The 17,688-nt window shown below is 47.3% G+C and overlaps 1 protein-coding gene and 1 non-coding gene across 10 annotated transcripts; both read right to left on the bottom strand.

Moving 5' to 3' along the window:
• Positions 1 to 56: 56 nt before the first annotated feature.
• On the bottom strand, positions 57 to 128 carry TRNAE-CUC (transfer RNA glutamic acid (anticodon CUC)). Its single transcript has one exon. It is a non-coding gene; the product is annotated as a tRNA-Glu (tRNA).
• Positions 129 to 912: 784 nt separating this feature from the next.
• TPD52L2 (TPD52 like 2) lies at positions 913 to 16,985 on the bottom strand. 9 transcript variants are annotated; one of them, XM_052683610.1, is made up of 10 exons: positions 16,853 to 16,985; positions 16,339 to 16,484; positions 14,942 to 15,090; positions 14,019 to 14,078; positions 12,485 to 12,544; positions 8,599 to 8,700; positions 4,827 to 4,853; positions 4,128 to 4,169; positions 2,872 to 2,920; positions 913 to 2,669 (listed from the first exon to the last, which is right to left on the bottom strand). In XM_052683610.1, exons 1-10 carry the CDS (start codon positions 16,905 to 16,907, stop codon positions 2,577 to 2,579), a joined length of 783 nt encoding a protein of 260 aa, XP_052539570.1. In that variant the 5' UTR covers positions 16,908 to 16,985; the 3' UTR covers positions 913 to 2,576. The 9 variants fall into 9 exon arrangements, with proteins under 9 accessions (XP_052539570.1, XP_052539572.1, XP_052539577.1 ...); XM_052683612.1 differs by having other exon boundaries at positions 16,339 to 16,457; positions 16,853 to 16,965; XM_052683617.1 differs by lacking the exon at positions 16,853 to 16,985 and adding an exon at positions 16,552 to 16,766 and having other exon boundaries at positions 16,339 to 16,457.
• Positions 16,986 to 17,688: the final 703 nt, after the last annotated feature.

The following is a 17,688-nucleotide window of genomic DNA, read 5'->3' as shown; positions in this document are numbered from 1 at the left end:
TTGCTGACCCGAGAGGGAAAAGTGGCCCCTACGGAGAGGGAGTGGCAAAAGGCATCTTCCCTGACCGGGAATCGAACCCGGGCCGCGGCGGTGAGAGCGCCGAATCCTAACCACTAGACCACCAGGGAGGGCTGTGCGAAGTGCTTATTACGCTCTCTGTAAGCCGAAGCACGAAGCCCCGCCGGGTACTTTTTGTAACTGGCTGCTTCTCGGCTTTGCTGTTCATCTGCTCTGTGCTGCCCCGTCGGACAGAACGACCCCGTTCCCTGCAGCCTCCAACCCTCTACTCAAAGCCTCTCCATCTCGTGCTCCCTGCAAACCACCTTGTATTTAGGTGCGGGTGTTACCCAGCCCCTGCAAAGCAGCACGGTTTCCTTCTGATGCCTCAAGTGGCCTGAGAGACGCGCAACGAGCTTTCTCAAACGCTGTCCTACACCGTGCATGAGCCACGGGGGCAGCGGGGCTCCCTCTGCTGCCCTTCTAAGCCTAAGAGCGGCTCCCAGCCCAACTCACACAGCCGTCACTTCGCCTCCACGGGGACCGTTTCAATCAGAAAGAACTGCCGGACCTTCCAACCTGCTGATTGATTCCCTGCGGTCTCCAGCACGTGAGCCAGCACCGCAGTTGCTGCTTCTCCACCTTACATTCCCCCAGCTCCTGCTGCTCACTACTCGGGAAGCCCGAGGCACGGGTAGAAAAGGGAGCAATGTGACATCACCTGGTGCAAATGTGGGCCTGCCACTTGAAAATCAGCATAAACACTTCTTAATGCATTGCTCCATGAGATGCAGGCAAGGCAGAGGGATGCTCCGTGCCTCATCTCCGCAGGAGGCCAGGACTTCCCTGCCAAGTTCACAGTGCACACCTAAAAACAGACCAGTAGCATTACAAGAAATAAAACAACTCACCCCGTTTTCTCCCAAAGGAATGCTTTATTGACAAGATTCCTCAGAATTGATCTGTGCAGAGAAACAGTTCCAGACCCAATCTCCAGCAGCGCCCGTCTCACCGCTCCTCGCACAGAGGCCAGCCTTGGTCAAACAGGGCAGGCTGGGACACTCCACTCCTACTGCCAGCACATCCGCTGCTACTCACACTCAGGGTCCCCATCAGGAGGGGAGCAGGGGTGGGGAACGTGGGGATTAATCAGCAGAAAAGTGTCAAAACTTGCTTCTCTAAGGAAGAGCCAGGCAGCCCAGTCCCTTCGGGGTGATAAACCACTAAAGCTACCAGATATGTACATAGGCAAGCCTAAAGACCTGAATAAGTCCCACTTGGCCTCTAAGGCACGGAATTGCTCACTCTATACGGAGGTGCATTGCCTAGAATAAGCTCAGGCCTCTGTAAGACAACTCACAACTAATCAGCTCCCAAGCTATGAAGCTGGGCATCAAAAGAGCAAACCATCTGCTCGGGGAACCAGTGAGCTCTGTGACTTTCTGCTGGTTTTGTAAACCAAGGTTGCAGCTGGGGCTTTCAGCTGAAAAACCCACACAGTCACAGGCAGATGCACCAGACGGAGAGGCCCACAGAGAGCAGAGTCCTTCCAGTATAGCATAGTACTGCTAGCAACAGCTTTGTCCTTTTTAAACCTGGCCCTGCTGCTAGCAGCCTTCAGACTTCTTTTCCTCCAAGAACAAAAGCTGAGAAGGGAGAAGCAAGTTTTATACACAGGGCAATAGAGTGCACCACTGAACGTTTACACAAAAACTGGCTCACAAGCATGCTGCTACTACTGAATGATGCAAAACTCCAGTGCTCAATATCCAGCTTTATAATCCTTATAGTCTTCTCTATAGAAAAAAAACCAAACATAAACAAGTAAAGCATAAGGTGATGTAAGGCTTGCAATTCAGTTTCAGAGTCCAAGGGAGCATTTCCCCAATACGATGCCAAAGCTTTTTTTGCTGTTGTTAAGCTTTATTTCTTTAAAGTTCATTGCATTTAAAAATAAAGATCTTAAGTTTTGTTAAAGCTAGAGCATTAGTGTAATATCGAGGCAGCTGCTAAGTGAAGTTTCCCTCTTGGAAGCCCAGAAAAACAAGCGTTTGCCCCATTTAACAGACTGCTCCAATGAGAACCAGAGGAAGCAGTAATAGGAGAAGCCTGGGAGATCAGGGAGTAACTGCATGGCAAGCCCTGAACAGAGAACACAGCCAGAAGCTGAAGCTAAGATGCCCCTCCTCTTGGTTTCTCCTCTAACTGCCCTCCTCACACTGCACATGGCAATTTAACTGTTCCAAGAGACAACAGAAGTGGAAAAACGCTTTTTTCTACACCAGTGGCATTTCTGAGCTACTTTAGGGAAACTCCATCTTCAGTGCTCTCCCAAAAGGATAGCACAGTGATACAATTCATCTACAAACTTTAGTGTAAAATATTATCTGTGTACAAAACTTTGCATTCTCTTTATTTCACTTAGATCCAGCAGCAGTGTCTATGAATGAGTTATGGATCTCTCCAGACTGGCTCTCAGCCCCTTCATGGATTTGAATGTTGTCGCTGTTGTGAAGATTTGGGAGGGAGGAGGCTTGCTCTTGGGGTCGTGCACAGCTGTGCAAAGCCACACTGCAGGTCTAGAAAGGAGCGTTGTCCTGGGGGGGCTTGTCTCCAGCTGAGGGGGACTGGAGGCCATCAGTGCTGTTTTCCCTGCTGCCCACCACTCTGGACTGAAAGGAGAGAAGCTAGTTAGGATAACAAGAAACCAGTACTGAGATTACCAAGCCAATCTCCCTCGTCAAGGTCACCTACCGTACAGCAAAGACTCCGCATCTGAGAAGCCATTTGCCTCAACAGCAGTTTACAGAACACTATGGAAATCAAAATTTCTGCTTAAGGCTTCACACTGTACAAGGCAAAGCAGATAGTTACCTTTATGGTCCCAACTCTATCTTCAAATGACTTGAAGGTTGCAGAATTCCTTGAAGAAATAGGAAAACAATTAAAAAAAAAAATCAAAACAAATTAGCTCTTAAGTAAACCAAACCAGTGTGCCTGGGCTCCCTGCCCGTTCCCATGCAATGCCAGAACACCCACCACACTCACAGCTCCTCACCACGTTAGCCCTTGGCACAAATGTCTCACGCACACCAGTCAAAAAACCCCACGTACAAACTGTGAAGGAAAACATTTCTGCCATGTGCAATCTATTCATAAGCTAAAAAATTGAGGGGAAAACGTCCTAGCAGTCTAGGGAATCAATGCATGACACGTAGAGAAGAAACTAGTCCTGAGTCCTTCAACTAAAAGCATGCTTTCTTAAATAATGGAAATGAAAAGCTGACAAAGGTTTCAAAAAAGGCTTCATTTTCCCACCTTGCATCCTGCTGGCAGGAAGGGGAAGGGCCACGTGCCTGAGCCTACGGGCAGTTCTGTTACACAGGTGTGGTCATAACATCAGAAACCCTTATAGAAATCCCAGTGTGATAAATTAATCAGCAAAGAAAGCCAGGTCAGTTGTTTGGCACTGAGAGGTGGCTTCGTTGGTGAATGTTCCCAGGGGAGGGCTGAGCAGAGCGCTCTGCTGGACAGTCATGCAGAGCCTTCTCCCCAGGATAGAATGCATAAGCACCATGAGCTGGGTGACAACAAGCCTCATCTCAGGCATTTGGATCCAAATCAGCACTTTACATTTCTGCCACAAAATAACATCCGCTGAGCAGGAATGAGGATTAACAGAGAGGGGGCTTCTGTGGGCCTTGCCCAGCTCTGGTGACTGCTTCTCTTAAAGGATCACCATCTAATGTACCACAAAGGCACTCTGAGAAGGGCACGTAGCTCCCGAGGTGGAGACAGGAGACTTAAGCTAGGATTCAGTATTAGCTGTGCTGTAAATGGCAAGAAAAAGGTTGTAATCCCTCCCTCCCCTTCCTGGAACCTCTGAAAGCTGCAAATTTCAATTCGACTTCGGTACAGTTGCAACACACCACACTTAGTCCAAAAACAATGCAGGTGCTACCAACCATAAAGAGAGATGGAGTAAAAACAAAACCCCCAAATTACTCAAAGCTCGGGGCACAGTTACCCCATCCTATGAGCAGGGAAGCACTCACACAAACCAGAACAACAAAGGCACCCACAGTCTCCCACCAACCCCACTGAGGAACCACGGCTGTGTGTGACATTACCTCATTGCTGGCATACTTATCGAGTGGCGAATGGAGTAACTGCTGCTCGGAAGCATTCAGAATAAGGAGGAAAAGGTTAAATGACAGTTTTAAACAGAAGCCACGCACGAGCAGCACGCCCTTAATCCTGCCCATACACAGGCTGCCAAGGATGAGCACGGAGCTAAAATCCCTCTTCTCCCCTTCTTGACAATGAGACATTTGGAAAAGGGCTTTCCAGCTATGCCCAAGACATGCGAGCTCAGGTGCCAATGCTCAACAGCAGAAATTGAAAGCAGGGACAACTGTGGGACAAAAAGGTGCACAACTGGTCTGTCTGTACGGAGCCACTCAAATGAGTGGGTTTTCACTACTGATGGTTTCTGCCAGCCAGCTGTTCCAATACAATGCTGACAAAGACAGGAAAAGCACGCAGTAAGTGCTGCCAAAAGGTACGCTGAGTTAGGTGCTATCGAACAGCAAGGTGTTAGAAGCTGCTCAGGAGTTAAGAGGAGCCTTCTAGCTGCAGCTGTACCATATGGCAAGAACTGCAAACTGCAACCATGATATAAAAGCCAATTGCCAGGCACTGGATTGAGCTAGGTTTCTCAATCCATGTCAAAAGTGTAGGCGAGGCTCAAATCATCAGCTTCCCCTTTAACGCCTGCAAGGACTTGGCACAGAAACATCTGCTCGAGAGCAACCTTGGAGATATCTTACCTAAAGGAATGCGAGAAGGGGTGAGCCCTGAGAGAAGCCATTGACAGCAAAAAGAGAAAAGGGAAGCAACAGTCAGGCATTGTGCAGACCTGAATGCTAAATGCAAGGCAGCTGAGCAGGGACGCAGTCGCGGGATCACGGCACAGTAAAAGACTCCTCCTGCAGAGGAAGCCTCTCAAAACAAACTAGAGAAGCAAGTGAAAAAACCAATTGCTTTTCATTAACTCACCCCAGACTACGCTTACCCCCCCATTGCTTTTACTTGATTTTTTTCTTAGAGCCTGTTTTCCTAAGCTAAGGTTTTTACCAAGCACCAGCTGAGTTGATAAAAACATTTCCTTCCCCTCTGGGCTGTGGCACAAGGACAGCAGGGCCAGGCTTTCTGGCTGAGACCTCCCATAACGGCGCCTGTGTGTTACCTTGCCAAGCCTGCAGACCTGAGTTACAGCTCAGAGAACAAACAGATCTCAACGTAATAAAGATAAGAATATCTGGATAAAAGTTATCACGCATACTCAACACCCATTCTTAAAGTGAATCATTTGCCATCACGTTACCAGTTTCCACATCTGATTTTGCAATGCAGCACTGTCTCAGTCTGAAGTTAGAGTAAGCTTTCCTACTGCCACTACTAAGATTTCCAGGATGTTTTGAAGAGGCTCCTCCTTCTAGAAGCAGCATTTTATTCCACTTCAATATCATTTTTGTCTCTGCAGCTGGAAGCAGTCACAGCAAGTTGAATGTGAAGTGCTTGGCAAGGAGCACAAGGGCTTTTCCTTCCAGTCTGAGCAATGACATTAGGCTTTGGGATTTCATTTCCCCCGTATCCAAGTTGGCCCTTTGGCAACACAGACCCCTTGAGACGCTGTCTGTGCGTGAGAAATAAATTAACTTCCTCCTTGCTCTCTGTTAAAGGAGAAGAACACAGATCACACGTCCATGCAGCATGCTGCTCTGCGTGCAATACCACAAGCACTGGTGGGCCTGGAGACTTCTTGGCAGTGACCCTTTTTCCTCCAATCATAAGGATTTAAAACTTCTGTGAATTCAGGAGTGTGGGAGCTCCACCTTACAATAAACGTGCTTGTAGTATTACAGACAGTAGCGAACTCAGGCACCACAAAATGCACTGGGAGACAAAAGCACAAAGCTTTTATCTGGCAAAAAGAAAACACCTTCAATTTGCAGTTTACTGGGGTCAGTAAAATGCAGGAACGCCTAAAAGCCAGTTTACTTTTCAACTGTAAGTGGAGACAACAGAAGGAGCTGAATTGGCCAGGACTTCCAAAAATCCCACCCACTAACTAAGCTGTTTTTGTTACTTGTGGCAATCTAACAGAGCAACAGCACTAATAAGTACATTTAGTGCATGGTTACTGCATTCACCTCACGATCTCTCCTTGCAATTATAACAGCCTTAACATTTAGAAGCATTGTGACCAGAATGCAGGAACTGAAGGTTTAACCCAGGGCCACGTTGCTGTACTTCACACCATTTCAGTGCACACATTTCTAATGGAATTAGGACTACGCCCTGTGCATATCTAAGGAGATTGCCCATTTATCACACCTTCCTTGTATTTATCAACCGGTGAAGGCTGACTAAACAAGGAAATCCCCTCTGTTATCTCAACACTTCCAGTGCTGGAAAATAAACCTTCGTGGAACGGGAAAAAGCAAGTACAGTAACTGAGGCTGTAGTGTTGGCTATGAGGCCTGGAACGGAGATTCTTGGAACACAAAGACCATCCCCCAGCTATCAGAGAAGTGATCACAGCAGTATGACAGACTTCACTCTGGAAGCTCTGATTGCATATCAAAACCATGTAAAGTTTCACCTGGGGTAGAAAACGAGCCAGTTCCTGCAGAAGCTTACACTCAGAGCTAAACTTTGTTCAGAATTAGAGATATCGAGGCTTGAATACAGCAGAGAGAATTTCATTTATGTAAGCACAGAAAAACTAAAAGTCTTCTTAAAAAAAATAATTATCATTACTGCGTTCCCCACAGGGCCATATATACAAAGCACATCCTCCTGAAGTAAATTTGGCAGAGATATCCTCAAGAAGCTGCCTCTGTTTCCTCATACATCACCCCAAGTATTACCTATAGAAAGGAATTACATGCTTTGAAATCGGTGACTAATGCTGAGCAACGCCGTGGCTGCAATGGCCTGACGTGTGAGCAGTCAGCTGGGCCAGCACACAGCAACAGCACGGTGGCTGTCAGCCCACCTCCACCACCAGGGCTAAGCTCCACTCCTCGCTCAGCTGTGCATCCCTCCCTCCATCAGCTGGCCCTCATGGTGAACTTGTTCTGCCAGTGAAGAGAGGCCATGCTGACGAGATTGATCCCGCACATCTTCTGGTGGTGATGCTGGCTGGGAGCTCCCCATTTGATCCAGAGGGTACAGTTCTCTTCCCTTTGCCACAACAGCCTGACCAGACTGCAGAATTTAGAAGTTTACTTCACCATTACCAGCTCAGGAAGAGCTGTTACCACACCGTAACATCTTGCACCAGCGTCTGGCTGCTGATGTCACAAGTGATTACACATAAATATCTTCTTCCCATAAAGAAGGCAACTTCCAGGACAGAAAAATTAAACCTTGAGTACTGGAAGGAGTAGGAAGTCAGCCAGTCCTCTGCCAAATTCAGACAAGTGAGATGCTGAAAACGTTCACCAACATTACCCTCCAGGAACACAGTAAATGAGTCAGTGGGGAGAGATCTAGAACAAACCAGCACTGTGTGATCAGAGGCCAACAAGTTCTTACCACTTGGGTAATCCCAGCCACAGTGGAATAGGAAATTCCCTACAAAGAACAACAGCTACCAATTCAGTCCAAGATCTGGAACATCGTATTAAATTCAAGCTCTAAGAATTCTTCTTTAGTCATTTAGGTAGATTGCAGGTTCAGAATTAACTCTCAGTTCCAAGAAAAGCATCAGCAAGATATTCCACGTGCAAAAATGTGCACAACGCCACCATTAATGGAGAAACAATCTTCAGCTTACATTTCTCCAGACCAGGTAAATCATCAGTTCTAACCTTCAGCTTTTTAACTCCCAGAACCAGAACCCCAGCCAGCAACTGAGGGAATCAGCTCTTAACTTTCCAGCCAAGAGAGTTTTAAATACGCAACTACTTCAGCTGCCATCTAAAGGCATCTAAAGAACCACCAACCAGGAGAAGTCCTTAATATTATCATATCTTCTGCATCAGCTCATGGCTTCCAAACTACACGACATAACCATGCTCAGAAGGCATGCTGCTCTCCTTCCTAGAAAGCTGACACGTAGGGTTTGGAACTGCATGATAAGCAGCATCCAGACTTTGTTCACTTTAAAGCACAGAATAATAATCCTGTTCTAATCTTAAGCCACAACAGTGAGAAAATACACCTCCACCATACAGTAATGAATAGAAAACGCAACCTTTAATACTAGTTTCTTATGTATGGTGAAAAAGCTGCAGTGAAACTATGGCAGTAAAAGAGGGAAGGGAGCTAAGAATGTTCTGCTGGTTCTGCTAAGCGGAGCCACGCTGTTAAGTGCCTTGAAATGGGTTAAAGACTGGTTGAGGGGTAAAAAATAAGTGTTTAATCTGTTCTGAACAACGATGTACGGGGCCACACATAAGAAGGTGGTCCATCAACAGCAGAGTGCTGCCAACTAAGCAGAAAAATGGAAAAAAGCCTTGTTATTGTTTAAAGCTTCATTGCTGTTTGAAACCCAGATCAAAGCACCAGAGCACAAAACAGAAACCTTACCTCATGTCCCCAAGTTTCCTGCTGATAACAGAACCTACGTTGGAAAGGGCTGCTGAAGTCTTCTGTCCTGCTTGGGAAAGGGTTTCTTGAGTCTTCTTATAACTAAGTAAAGAAAAAAAACAACCAGTAAGCTGAACTGACAGGGTTAGGCTCTGAAAGTGAGAAGCATCCCCCAGTTTTAAAAAGGAGCCCACGTTAAAGGAAAGAAGCTAGGTTAGTGAGCTGCACTAACTTCACTGAAAGAGCCCCCTCCAGTCTTACATATAGCAGTCTTGAAGTTTTAAGAAAGCAACAAGTGCAGGATTAACCTGTCCATACGTAACTTCTGTTGTGTTACCATCTTGATCACACTGTCTTGAATTTGACAGAGTTGCAAAAAGAAAAAGCCAATTTTTCACGTGGCAACCTTAATACTACAGCATCGTAACCTATTTGCTCTGTTATTTTGGACACTGAGAAAATTAAGTGTAGGAATCAATCCCATAATATGCCCTGAAGAAGCAATAGGTTGTGGTGTCAGGGTATGGAGGATAGAGGCAAGACTAAGATCACTGTACAGAAAAGGAAATGCAAGGATCAGCATAACTCCTATCACCACAGTTCAGAATTAAATTGGCAGAGAAGTTTCCTATCAGTTACCATTAACCACAGTAAACAAGTCTGACAGCTCGCATTTATCAGCTGATTACATTTGAGTTTCTGCAAGTGCTGCAGTCAGACACTTGAGAACCTTTGTTTCCATAAATGAGACGTGCTTTAGGAACAAAGGTTCTTCAAGTCATTTTCTTTAACTGATACACTCTAAGCTATTCCACAGCTGGTGATTAACATCCACATTTAGGGCATTCTTACAAGACCCAGTCTTGAAAACAAGTCCAAAAATGTAAGCCCAGTTTTCTTTATCCAAGCACATCAGCTTGAGATGACTTTTTTGCCCAACTGCGTTTAGCAGAAGGACATTTATAAACAGAACAGAATTTCCCAAGTTGGAAAGGAGCCACAGGATCACCAGGTTCAGCTCCTGGACTCACCTCAGCAGCCTACTGTTCCCACCTCTGAGCTCCCAAGGCTCGAAGCCCCATGATGACAGCTGTATCTACTTCCCATTTGCTCCAAACAAAACAGTGGTAGGCAGCATCTTGAACTAGATTCCAGCAGTGCCAACTACATCTGTTTCTTTTGCTTTTTGGTTTTGTTCAAGACCACAGCCACCTATTTCTGAATCAGGAATGCAGTCCCTCTTGCAATAGCTGGGCATGAATCCTGGGGTAAAAGCTTCTTCAGAAGAGGAGCACGTCAGCCCTCCTTCTGCAGTCTGGCTCCCTAAGCCCTGTCACTCACAGCTGACAGGAGACATGGAAGACCATGTGCTCACTAAAACATGCTGTGCCCACTAAAACAGCCATGCTTACTGCACTGCTTGGCGCCCAATTCTCCCAGATTAGCACTGAGACCAGAGCAGTGATGAGAGGAAGAGTTTACAGAGGACACCATCACACCTCGCACACACTGGAAACTCTTAGCTATTATGCTGAGCTTCAGCAGATGAGAGATTTTCCAACTACTTTCTCCACACTTGACAGCAGTATTCTTAAGACAATCCAAGATTTAGCACTCAGGTGTTGCTCCTTCCCCCTGAACGTGCTCCTGCACGATGCCAACACAACCGTGAGCTGACATGGTGGTTTAGATCAGGGAACCCACCTGGCTGAAACAAATGCTTGGAAAGAAAAATGAAGATAGCAGACATCAGTTCAATCCAGTCCTGCATCCACATCTCCTACACACAGACACACCTCCACCACTGCAACATACGAGGCAGAGCCAGGAAAGCACAGCAGATGAGAAGCTCCTGAACCCAGAGCTGCCATCCATCAGGCAGACGTGTGGGATCGTGTCTGTAAGCAGCAGGGACCAGGCTACAAAGCCTCCAGTGCAACTGAACAGCGCTCAGCTCTGACCCAGAAGTCACAACTACCCTCCTGCAAGTGACACAGCTAGTACAGCATCTGTATGAACTCATTCACTTCCTTCCCTCAAGCACACTGGAATAACCCAAACCTGGGAGCAGTTCAGTATGAGCTTTGTAAACACCTCTCTATACCAACAGGCAGCTGGCTGCAGGAGAAGCTGCAGGAAAGGTCTCTGCCCTGAGGTATGCATTCTGCAGTACTCACACATTTCACTGCATCCCTCTCCTGCCAGAGAAGAGCCAGACACAAATCCTCAAATCCTCCTTTATCCCAATACCAGCCTCCTCTCGCTTGCTTTTATCCAACAGTCGCTGTCTGTACCAATTCAGTCACCTTGCATCCAGTTTAGCACAAAACCAAAGCTACAGACAGAGCTGACTGTCTGTCCTTGCCCTACTGCACACAGAGGGCAAGTCAAGCTCCAAGGCCAGAGCAGCAGCCACCAGGAAATCCAGCAGAGCACAAAAGCACATTAAGGTCCGGGGTCAGTCAGGATGCTTGTAAGCTATTAGAGAAGCTCCAAAACAACAGGAAAGAGGATTCATTTACACAACAAACCCAAACCACACAACTGAAAACCTCTTCTTTGGTTGTCTTGAACTTGGCTCCTAGCATTTACCAAACTTTAGGGAAAGGAAACCGTTCAGTTTCTGAAACACTGTTGGAATTTTACATTTCAAGCCCACTGGTCTCTCCCATTTAATTGGCATCCACCTTGTTAGCATGAATTGCAATGCTGCCTCGTGCCAAAGCAAGCAGGAAAGCTGGCATGCCACAACTATTCAGGCCCTGAGCACACTCCAGAAGCTCGCTTCCGCCACACACTCCTGGTGCTTATTGAGTGCAAGGAAACAGATATAATGAGAAGCTTTCTATTCCAGCAGGCACACCCAGAGAGGAACTCTGATTAAACACCACTGCAGCCAGTCACACTGTTGGTGAGCATAAACACAAGTCACTCTATTTAGCAAGTAAAATAGTGACTATTTACATTTTCTTAATCTAGAAAACATTTACAGAACTTTGAAAATGGAACCTGCATGCATAAGTAGTGTAAAAAACAAAACAACTGTCACCTACTCTCACCCATCTAATGAAGAAAACCCTCTATTCACAAGCACTGAAAGCAAGAGACCAGCCTCAAAGGACTGAATTTCATACCTACCCCAGCGAATGGGAATATCCTGCTTACCTAAGACCCACCTTACCGTGGTTCAATCAGCTCAGAAAGCAACAGCACAACCTACCTGCTTCCACCGCACTAGTGTAAAGGATTTCCCCTACATACAATGAGGTGCAATGAGAAGGATGAAGGCCAACTTCTGCAACACGCTTCTGTAATTCAGCCCAGATGAGAATTTAATTCCAGACACTTAATAAAAACATAGCTAAGAGACTTTTGCAGCCAATGAACTCAGTACAACAGCTGTGAGGTTTAAGCTGTTCACATCGCTTTGGAGCCTTAAAATGTCAGAGCAGCTGCCTTGGACACTAAAGCTTCATTTGTTCTCATCAGGTACCACAGGCAAAAGAAGAGCTCTTGCTCCCCACAGAGCGTGCTGAGGGGGGACGAGATCAGGCAGACTATTGCACAGCTCATCAGTTGAAGTCACAAAACCTGGCATGCAGCTCAGGTACCCAGTGGCTTCAGCCAGTTCTCCAAGAGCAGGCAGCTGTTTGAAGAGCATCACCTGAACCACAGTGAAACCATTCAAAGACTGACCTGAAAAAAAAAAAAAAGCGCTCCCTGTCTCAGAATAGACTTTTATTAGGGTAAAAAAAGTGAAAGCTGGAAGAAAGAAATGCTTAAATGGATGTAGTGAAAGGACAGGACTGCGAGCAGGGGCACAGAGCATCAGTGGTAGCAGACTGTCACGAAGGCATTTGTTAATGCTGAAGGTTAAGACACTCACGCTTCTGATTGAGTTAATTTTTCATTCCAGTCCTCCAGAGTGCTGCTGGCTGAAAGATATCTACAAACACAATGGAGGTTAGATACAGGTACAGTGCCAAGATTCACGACTGATGCTTCTTCTGACCGCTGTCTTGCTGACTTCCCACATTAGTGCCTCTTTACACTGACAGCACTGCAGGTTTCATTTCTCTGATAACAGCCTTCCCCCTTCTCTGTTACAGACAGAAGAAAAGGAGCTGTTGTTTGAGAGGCAGGAAGACACCCCAGCTCTGGTTTCTTTCTTATCCAAACACCTCCAAACACTGTGCACAAGGAAAGTCTGCAGTTTTGAAGGCGTTGGGAACTGAAAGACTTCAAGCCTTCTGCTCCCTTCATAAATACAGCATGGGCAACCAAACACCAACAGTTAAAAGCAAGCAACAGAGAATTGAGCACAGTGCCAAGAAATCTGACTGCCATCTCCAAAGCTGCATTTTACCTGTAGAGTATGAACTGGACAAACTGTTACAATGCACTTCATTCTCTCATCTTTAGAAATCACGTTATAACAAAGTATCTTTGGGATTGTGAGAATTAACACTGAACGCACAGAAAAAGTGCTATGAAAGCACCTGCTGCCACATGTAAAAGTGCTCAGAGGAGGTACATTGCAGGCAGTTCCTGTCGGCCCTGGAAAATAACTATGCCTAGTCAGATCAGAACTGCTGACAGGAAGCTTCTAACTCACATTCTCTCAGCTAAATAATCACTTTCTTAAGCACAAAATGCAGAATGGGGAGAATCCCCAGCACAGCAAACAGTCAAGGTCTCCTTTATGTTCAGTTGTGTAAGAATCAAAGTGATTTGTGACTAACCAAGAGAGGTCTAACATGACTAAAGAATACATCTAGAGACAAAAGCAGGCAGCAACATTTAGCACCTGCTTGTATATATTGCAAAGACTAAAATGAATTGCTTTCTAGTGTTGGACAGCATTCAGAAATGTTCACATGCACCAATCAGAGTCACAGCATGGCAGCTTTCAAAGCCTCCTGTACACGTTTACATTTGCAAAGCCCCTGTTTTCAGCTATGGCCTTCAGGCATCCTATTTCCACTGTGGCCAAACAGAGAGGTAATATTCAAACTGAAACCTACCACATCTGATGAGAAAAGAAATAATTTCACAGTAAAGACAGAAGTTCACTGGTAAGATACCTAATTACAACAGATCAGTCTAACAGTGATCAGTTAAAGTGAGACTGTGGTTGATTTCTTTCATTATTTTTTAATCAATTGTGGTTTGGTAACTGATTGGAATTTTTCTTCAGCAATGGCAAGACTATAAGAAAGATGATAGCAGTAACTTTTACACATCTCCTCTGCAACTGAGGAGTGCTTATAGCTGGATGTCAGGCATGCTGCTAAGAACAGAGCTCTGCTGCGCCTCCAGCTCCCAATCAACCCCTGATGCCTGTGAGAACAAGGAGCAGCACAAATGGGGAATGCAGCAAGGAGCACGAAGGTGTTACTGAGCAGCCCGAAGGAACTCACAAGTCAGACTGTGTCACTTTGTCATTCCACTCTCCAAGTTTCTCAGATGTTCTCACATAACTAGAAACAGAAAGTGTTAATGAATATAACTTGAAATATTCATTCCTAGAAGACAACGACACATTTCAGTTACAAAGTAGTAACAGAAATTGAACGGGGGATAGGAGGGAAGATGAGGAAAAGAATGAGCAGTGAAATGAACAGCTGAAGACCTGCCCTGCCGACGTGATGGCAGTAACTCCAAATTCCACTTCAGTTGCACGTGGCTTTTTAGACTGAATTATATCCCTCTGGGTACCCAAGGACCCTTTACATCAGGCAGCTGTGCTCAGATTTACCCCGACTCTCTTTTGGCACTGTCAGACAGTGCAGCAATCACACACTTTGTTTAGAAATGGTCTTAATTTCAAACCCTGCTTAGGCACAGATGCCCCTGCATATCGCATTCATAGCAGACTAATGCTACAGACTTTTTTTTCCTAGGAAGTGCAGGCTTTTTAATTCAAGGTACACAGCCCAGGAAACAGTTTTTGAACTAACATACAGCTAACATTCCCAACTAGCACCATGCATTACTGAGTGAGCTCTGGCATTTTTTGCACTTCTCTTTGAGCTCGAGCTCAGAACGAGGCAGCAGCAGTCTGCCTCTCAGGGAAATGGGAAGACAAACTGAGCTGTTGAATAGTGAGCAAGCCTTTCACATCGTGCAAGAGAGCATCCAGCAACAAAGCATTCAGACCACTGAAAATCCTTTCAGCTGACACGAGATCCATTCAGTTCACTGCTTTTTAAAACCATCTTTTACTTTATGTACCTATCACAGCAAAACCCTCCAGCCAGTTGGAAAAGCTCTGGAACAAGCTGCAGGGAAATAACTGCTACAGTCACTTCTCCACGTGAAACACATCACAAGCAACACTTACGCGTTGGAGACCTGCACGTCATGCCAGCTCTTAGACAGGTTTTGCTTCAACCCATCCAAGGGAGTCAAACCCAGCTTCCTCTTCAGCTCTCCACAGTGCCTCTCTTTAGCAGCCAGAACTTGTCTGAGAGTACCAATTTCTTCTTCAACCTTGGAAAGAGACAGAAGCACATCTCAATACCACGCTTTGCTAAGATTCTGGGAATTAAGCCAACTTTCTGCCCTCCTGAAAACTAGCACAATCCCATTAACACGAATGTAAAGAACTGGTAGGAACTTGAGGTGCACGCAGCAATTCAACTACACATCAGTGGTGTTGGAACAGTGGCTCAGATTTCAGCTAGAAAAACATATAAGAAGCCATTGCACTGGTGTTTCAATGGCACTAAAAGAACTCATTCCCTGCACTGTAATTTCAACAGTAGATACCATCTAAAAAAAATAAGTTACCAAATACTCATTTAGCTGAGGTTTCAATCTTATGATCATTTTCCTCTGATGTCATGAGAACAAAGAGCTTTTCCTCAGAGATCTTTCTTACCAGATTTTCAGAATACTCTGCAGCGGTTTCAGAGCAGAGAGAATTCATTCCTACTTCTTAATTAATTAAAGTTTACCAAGGCCTGCACGGCCATTCAGAACAGTGAAAACCTCCCTTGCTAAAACATGCAAAGCAGAGAACCAGCATGAGATTATCAAGTGTAAGAAAGAACAACCAAAACTACCTTCAGCTATACTACACCTACAAATTATAAACTGAACTTTAAAACCCAGAGGGTGCCTAAAATTTGAGGTCTTACATTACAAGCTCTCAGCTTTAGAAAAGCATAAAGGAATCCAAAACAGCCGCCCATAAAATGTGATAAATATTTAACAAAAAAGGCTGAAGAAGAAAGCACCTTAAGTACCCCATTGTTTCAGCTTCCTAAGGAAAAAGGAGTTGTTTGCATACCGCTCACCTAAAGTGCTGTTTTCCTGCTTAGACCAGAACTAAAAGCCTAAATTAAGCCACTTATTTCTTTAGGGCTCCACATTAAGCAGTTCTGTGCACGAGCAGGCGGCCTGAAATACCTGCCAGCTCTGTGCATTTAGCAAAGAACGCAGAGATCTGCAGGTAACACCACTGCAAGTTCCTTCTTTACTATGAGAGTGGTGAGGTGCTGGAACAGCTGCTCAGAGAAGCTGTGAATGCCCCATCCCTGAAGGCTTTCAAGGCCAGACTGGATGGGACCCTGGGCAGCCTGGTCTGGTATTAAACGTGGAGGTTGGTGGGCCTGCACGTGGCAGGGGGGTGGAGATTCATGATCCTGGCCATTTCTGTGATAAGAACCCAAAAATGCATCCACCAAACCCTCATTTTTCCTCCCAGCAGGGCAGGATCCCAGGCTCAGGTTTTACCTTGGCGATCTCAGCCCTCAGCTCCTCCTCCTCAGCAGCACTCAGCCCCTCGGGCGCTGCCGTCCTCGCCGCGGCCGCGCCGTCCACAGGAACGTCCATCATGGCATCCGACAGCAGACCTTTGTTGGGAGAGTTAAGGTTGATATCTGTCATAGACGAGAAGCACAGGGCACACATAGTGAGCAGCCAGCAAGCGAAGCACGATATGCAAACCTGGAGGGGAAAGGTGAAGCACAGGGCCCTGCGCTCGCAGACAAAAAAAGGAACAGAAACCCTCAGCCGAATTCCCCGAGCCCGCACAGAACAGAAGCGCCGCGCTCCGCAGACCGAGCAGAGCGGCTATCGCACGGCGCCGGCCCGACGGAGGGGAAGAGCCGCCTCCGAGCGCCCGCCCGGCAGCCCGCACAGCCTGCCCGTAGCGGAGCTCCCCGAGGCCCGGCCCGTTCCACCAGCGGCTCCTCGATCACCGCCGCCCCCCCCGCGCATCCCCGCCCCGAAGCGCGGCCGCCCCTACCCTGACCCGCGCTCTCCATGGCGGCGCCCCGGCCCCGTTCAGCCGCCGCCAGCATTGCCCTGTGACGCAATCACCCCGCGCCGCCCGCTTCCGGGAGATGCGGTGAGAGATGACGTCACCCGCTGCGTCGCTACGGCAACGGCGCCACGTTCCTCCCTCCCCGCCTTTCCTCGGCCTCCGCCTTCCGCCGGCGGAAACGGCGGCGGGTGACGTCAACGAGAAGGGGACGAAGTGGCGTCACAGGGGCGGAGGGCTCGGAGCGGCGGTGCTGTGCGGGCGGCTGGAGGGAAGGGGGCAGCAGCGGCACGGCCTTGGCATGGCGGGCCTTTGGCCTGGTGCAGCACCCAGAGCCCCGCTCCGCTCGGTACAGCCTCCCCTGGCGCAGCTCCACGCCGTTCCCTCAGGCCCTGCCGTTGACACAGAAAGCAGAGCTCAGCGCTGCCCCTCCGCTCCCCTGGAGGAGCTGCAGTGCCTCTCGGCCCCCTGTGAGCCAAATGAACCCAGGGACCACAGCTCTGGATGCCTCCCGTTCCCAACGCGGGGATTTCTTGCAGGGAGGCGCCCACCTGCTGTGAGCAGCACTGAAACTGGGAAGCGATAGCAGGGACAGCACACGGCCAGCGCTCCTTGCAGCCCGCAGCTCTTTGCCTTCTGCTTTCGCTGTCTGTGGGGCTGCTGGTAGGCTTGGAACCAAAACCCCCCAGCTGCGTCAGTGGGGGTTCTGGCCTGCTTTGGGGAAGCCCTCAGCCATGTGCTGGAGAAGCCCTGGGTAGCTCCACTGATAGAAATCCTGCAGCTTACCCCAATAAAAACCCCACTTAGCTCTAATTGTGTCA

The sequence above is a fragment of the Tympanuchus pallidicinctus genome, unplaced genomic scaffold (assembly GCF_026119805.1).
Source record: "Tympanuchus pallidicinctus isolate F22 unplaced genomic scaffold, pur_lepc_1.0 scaffold20, whole genome shotgun sequence".
Taxonomy (NCBI): Eukaryota; Metazoa; Chordata; class Aves; order Galliformes; family Phasianidae; genus Tympanuchus; species Tympanuchus pallidicinctus.
The sequence above is the reverse complement of the archived record's forward strand: the minus strand, read 5'-3'. Positions and strand labels throughout refer to the sequence as shown.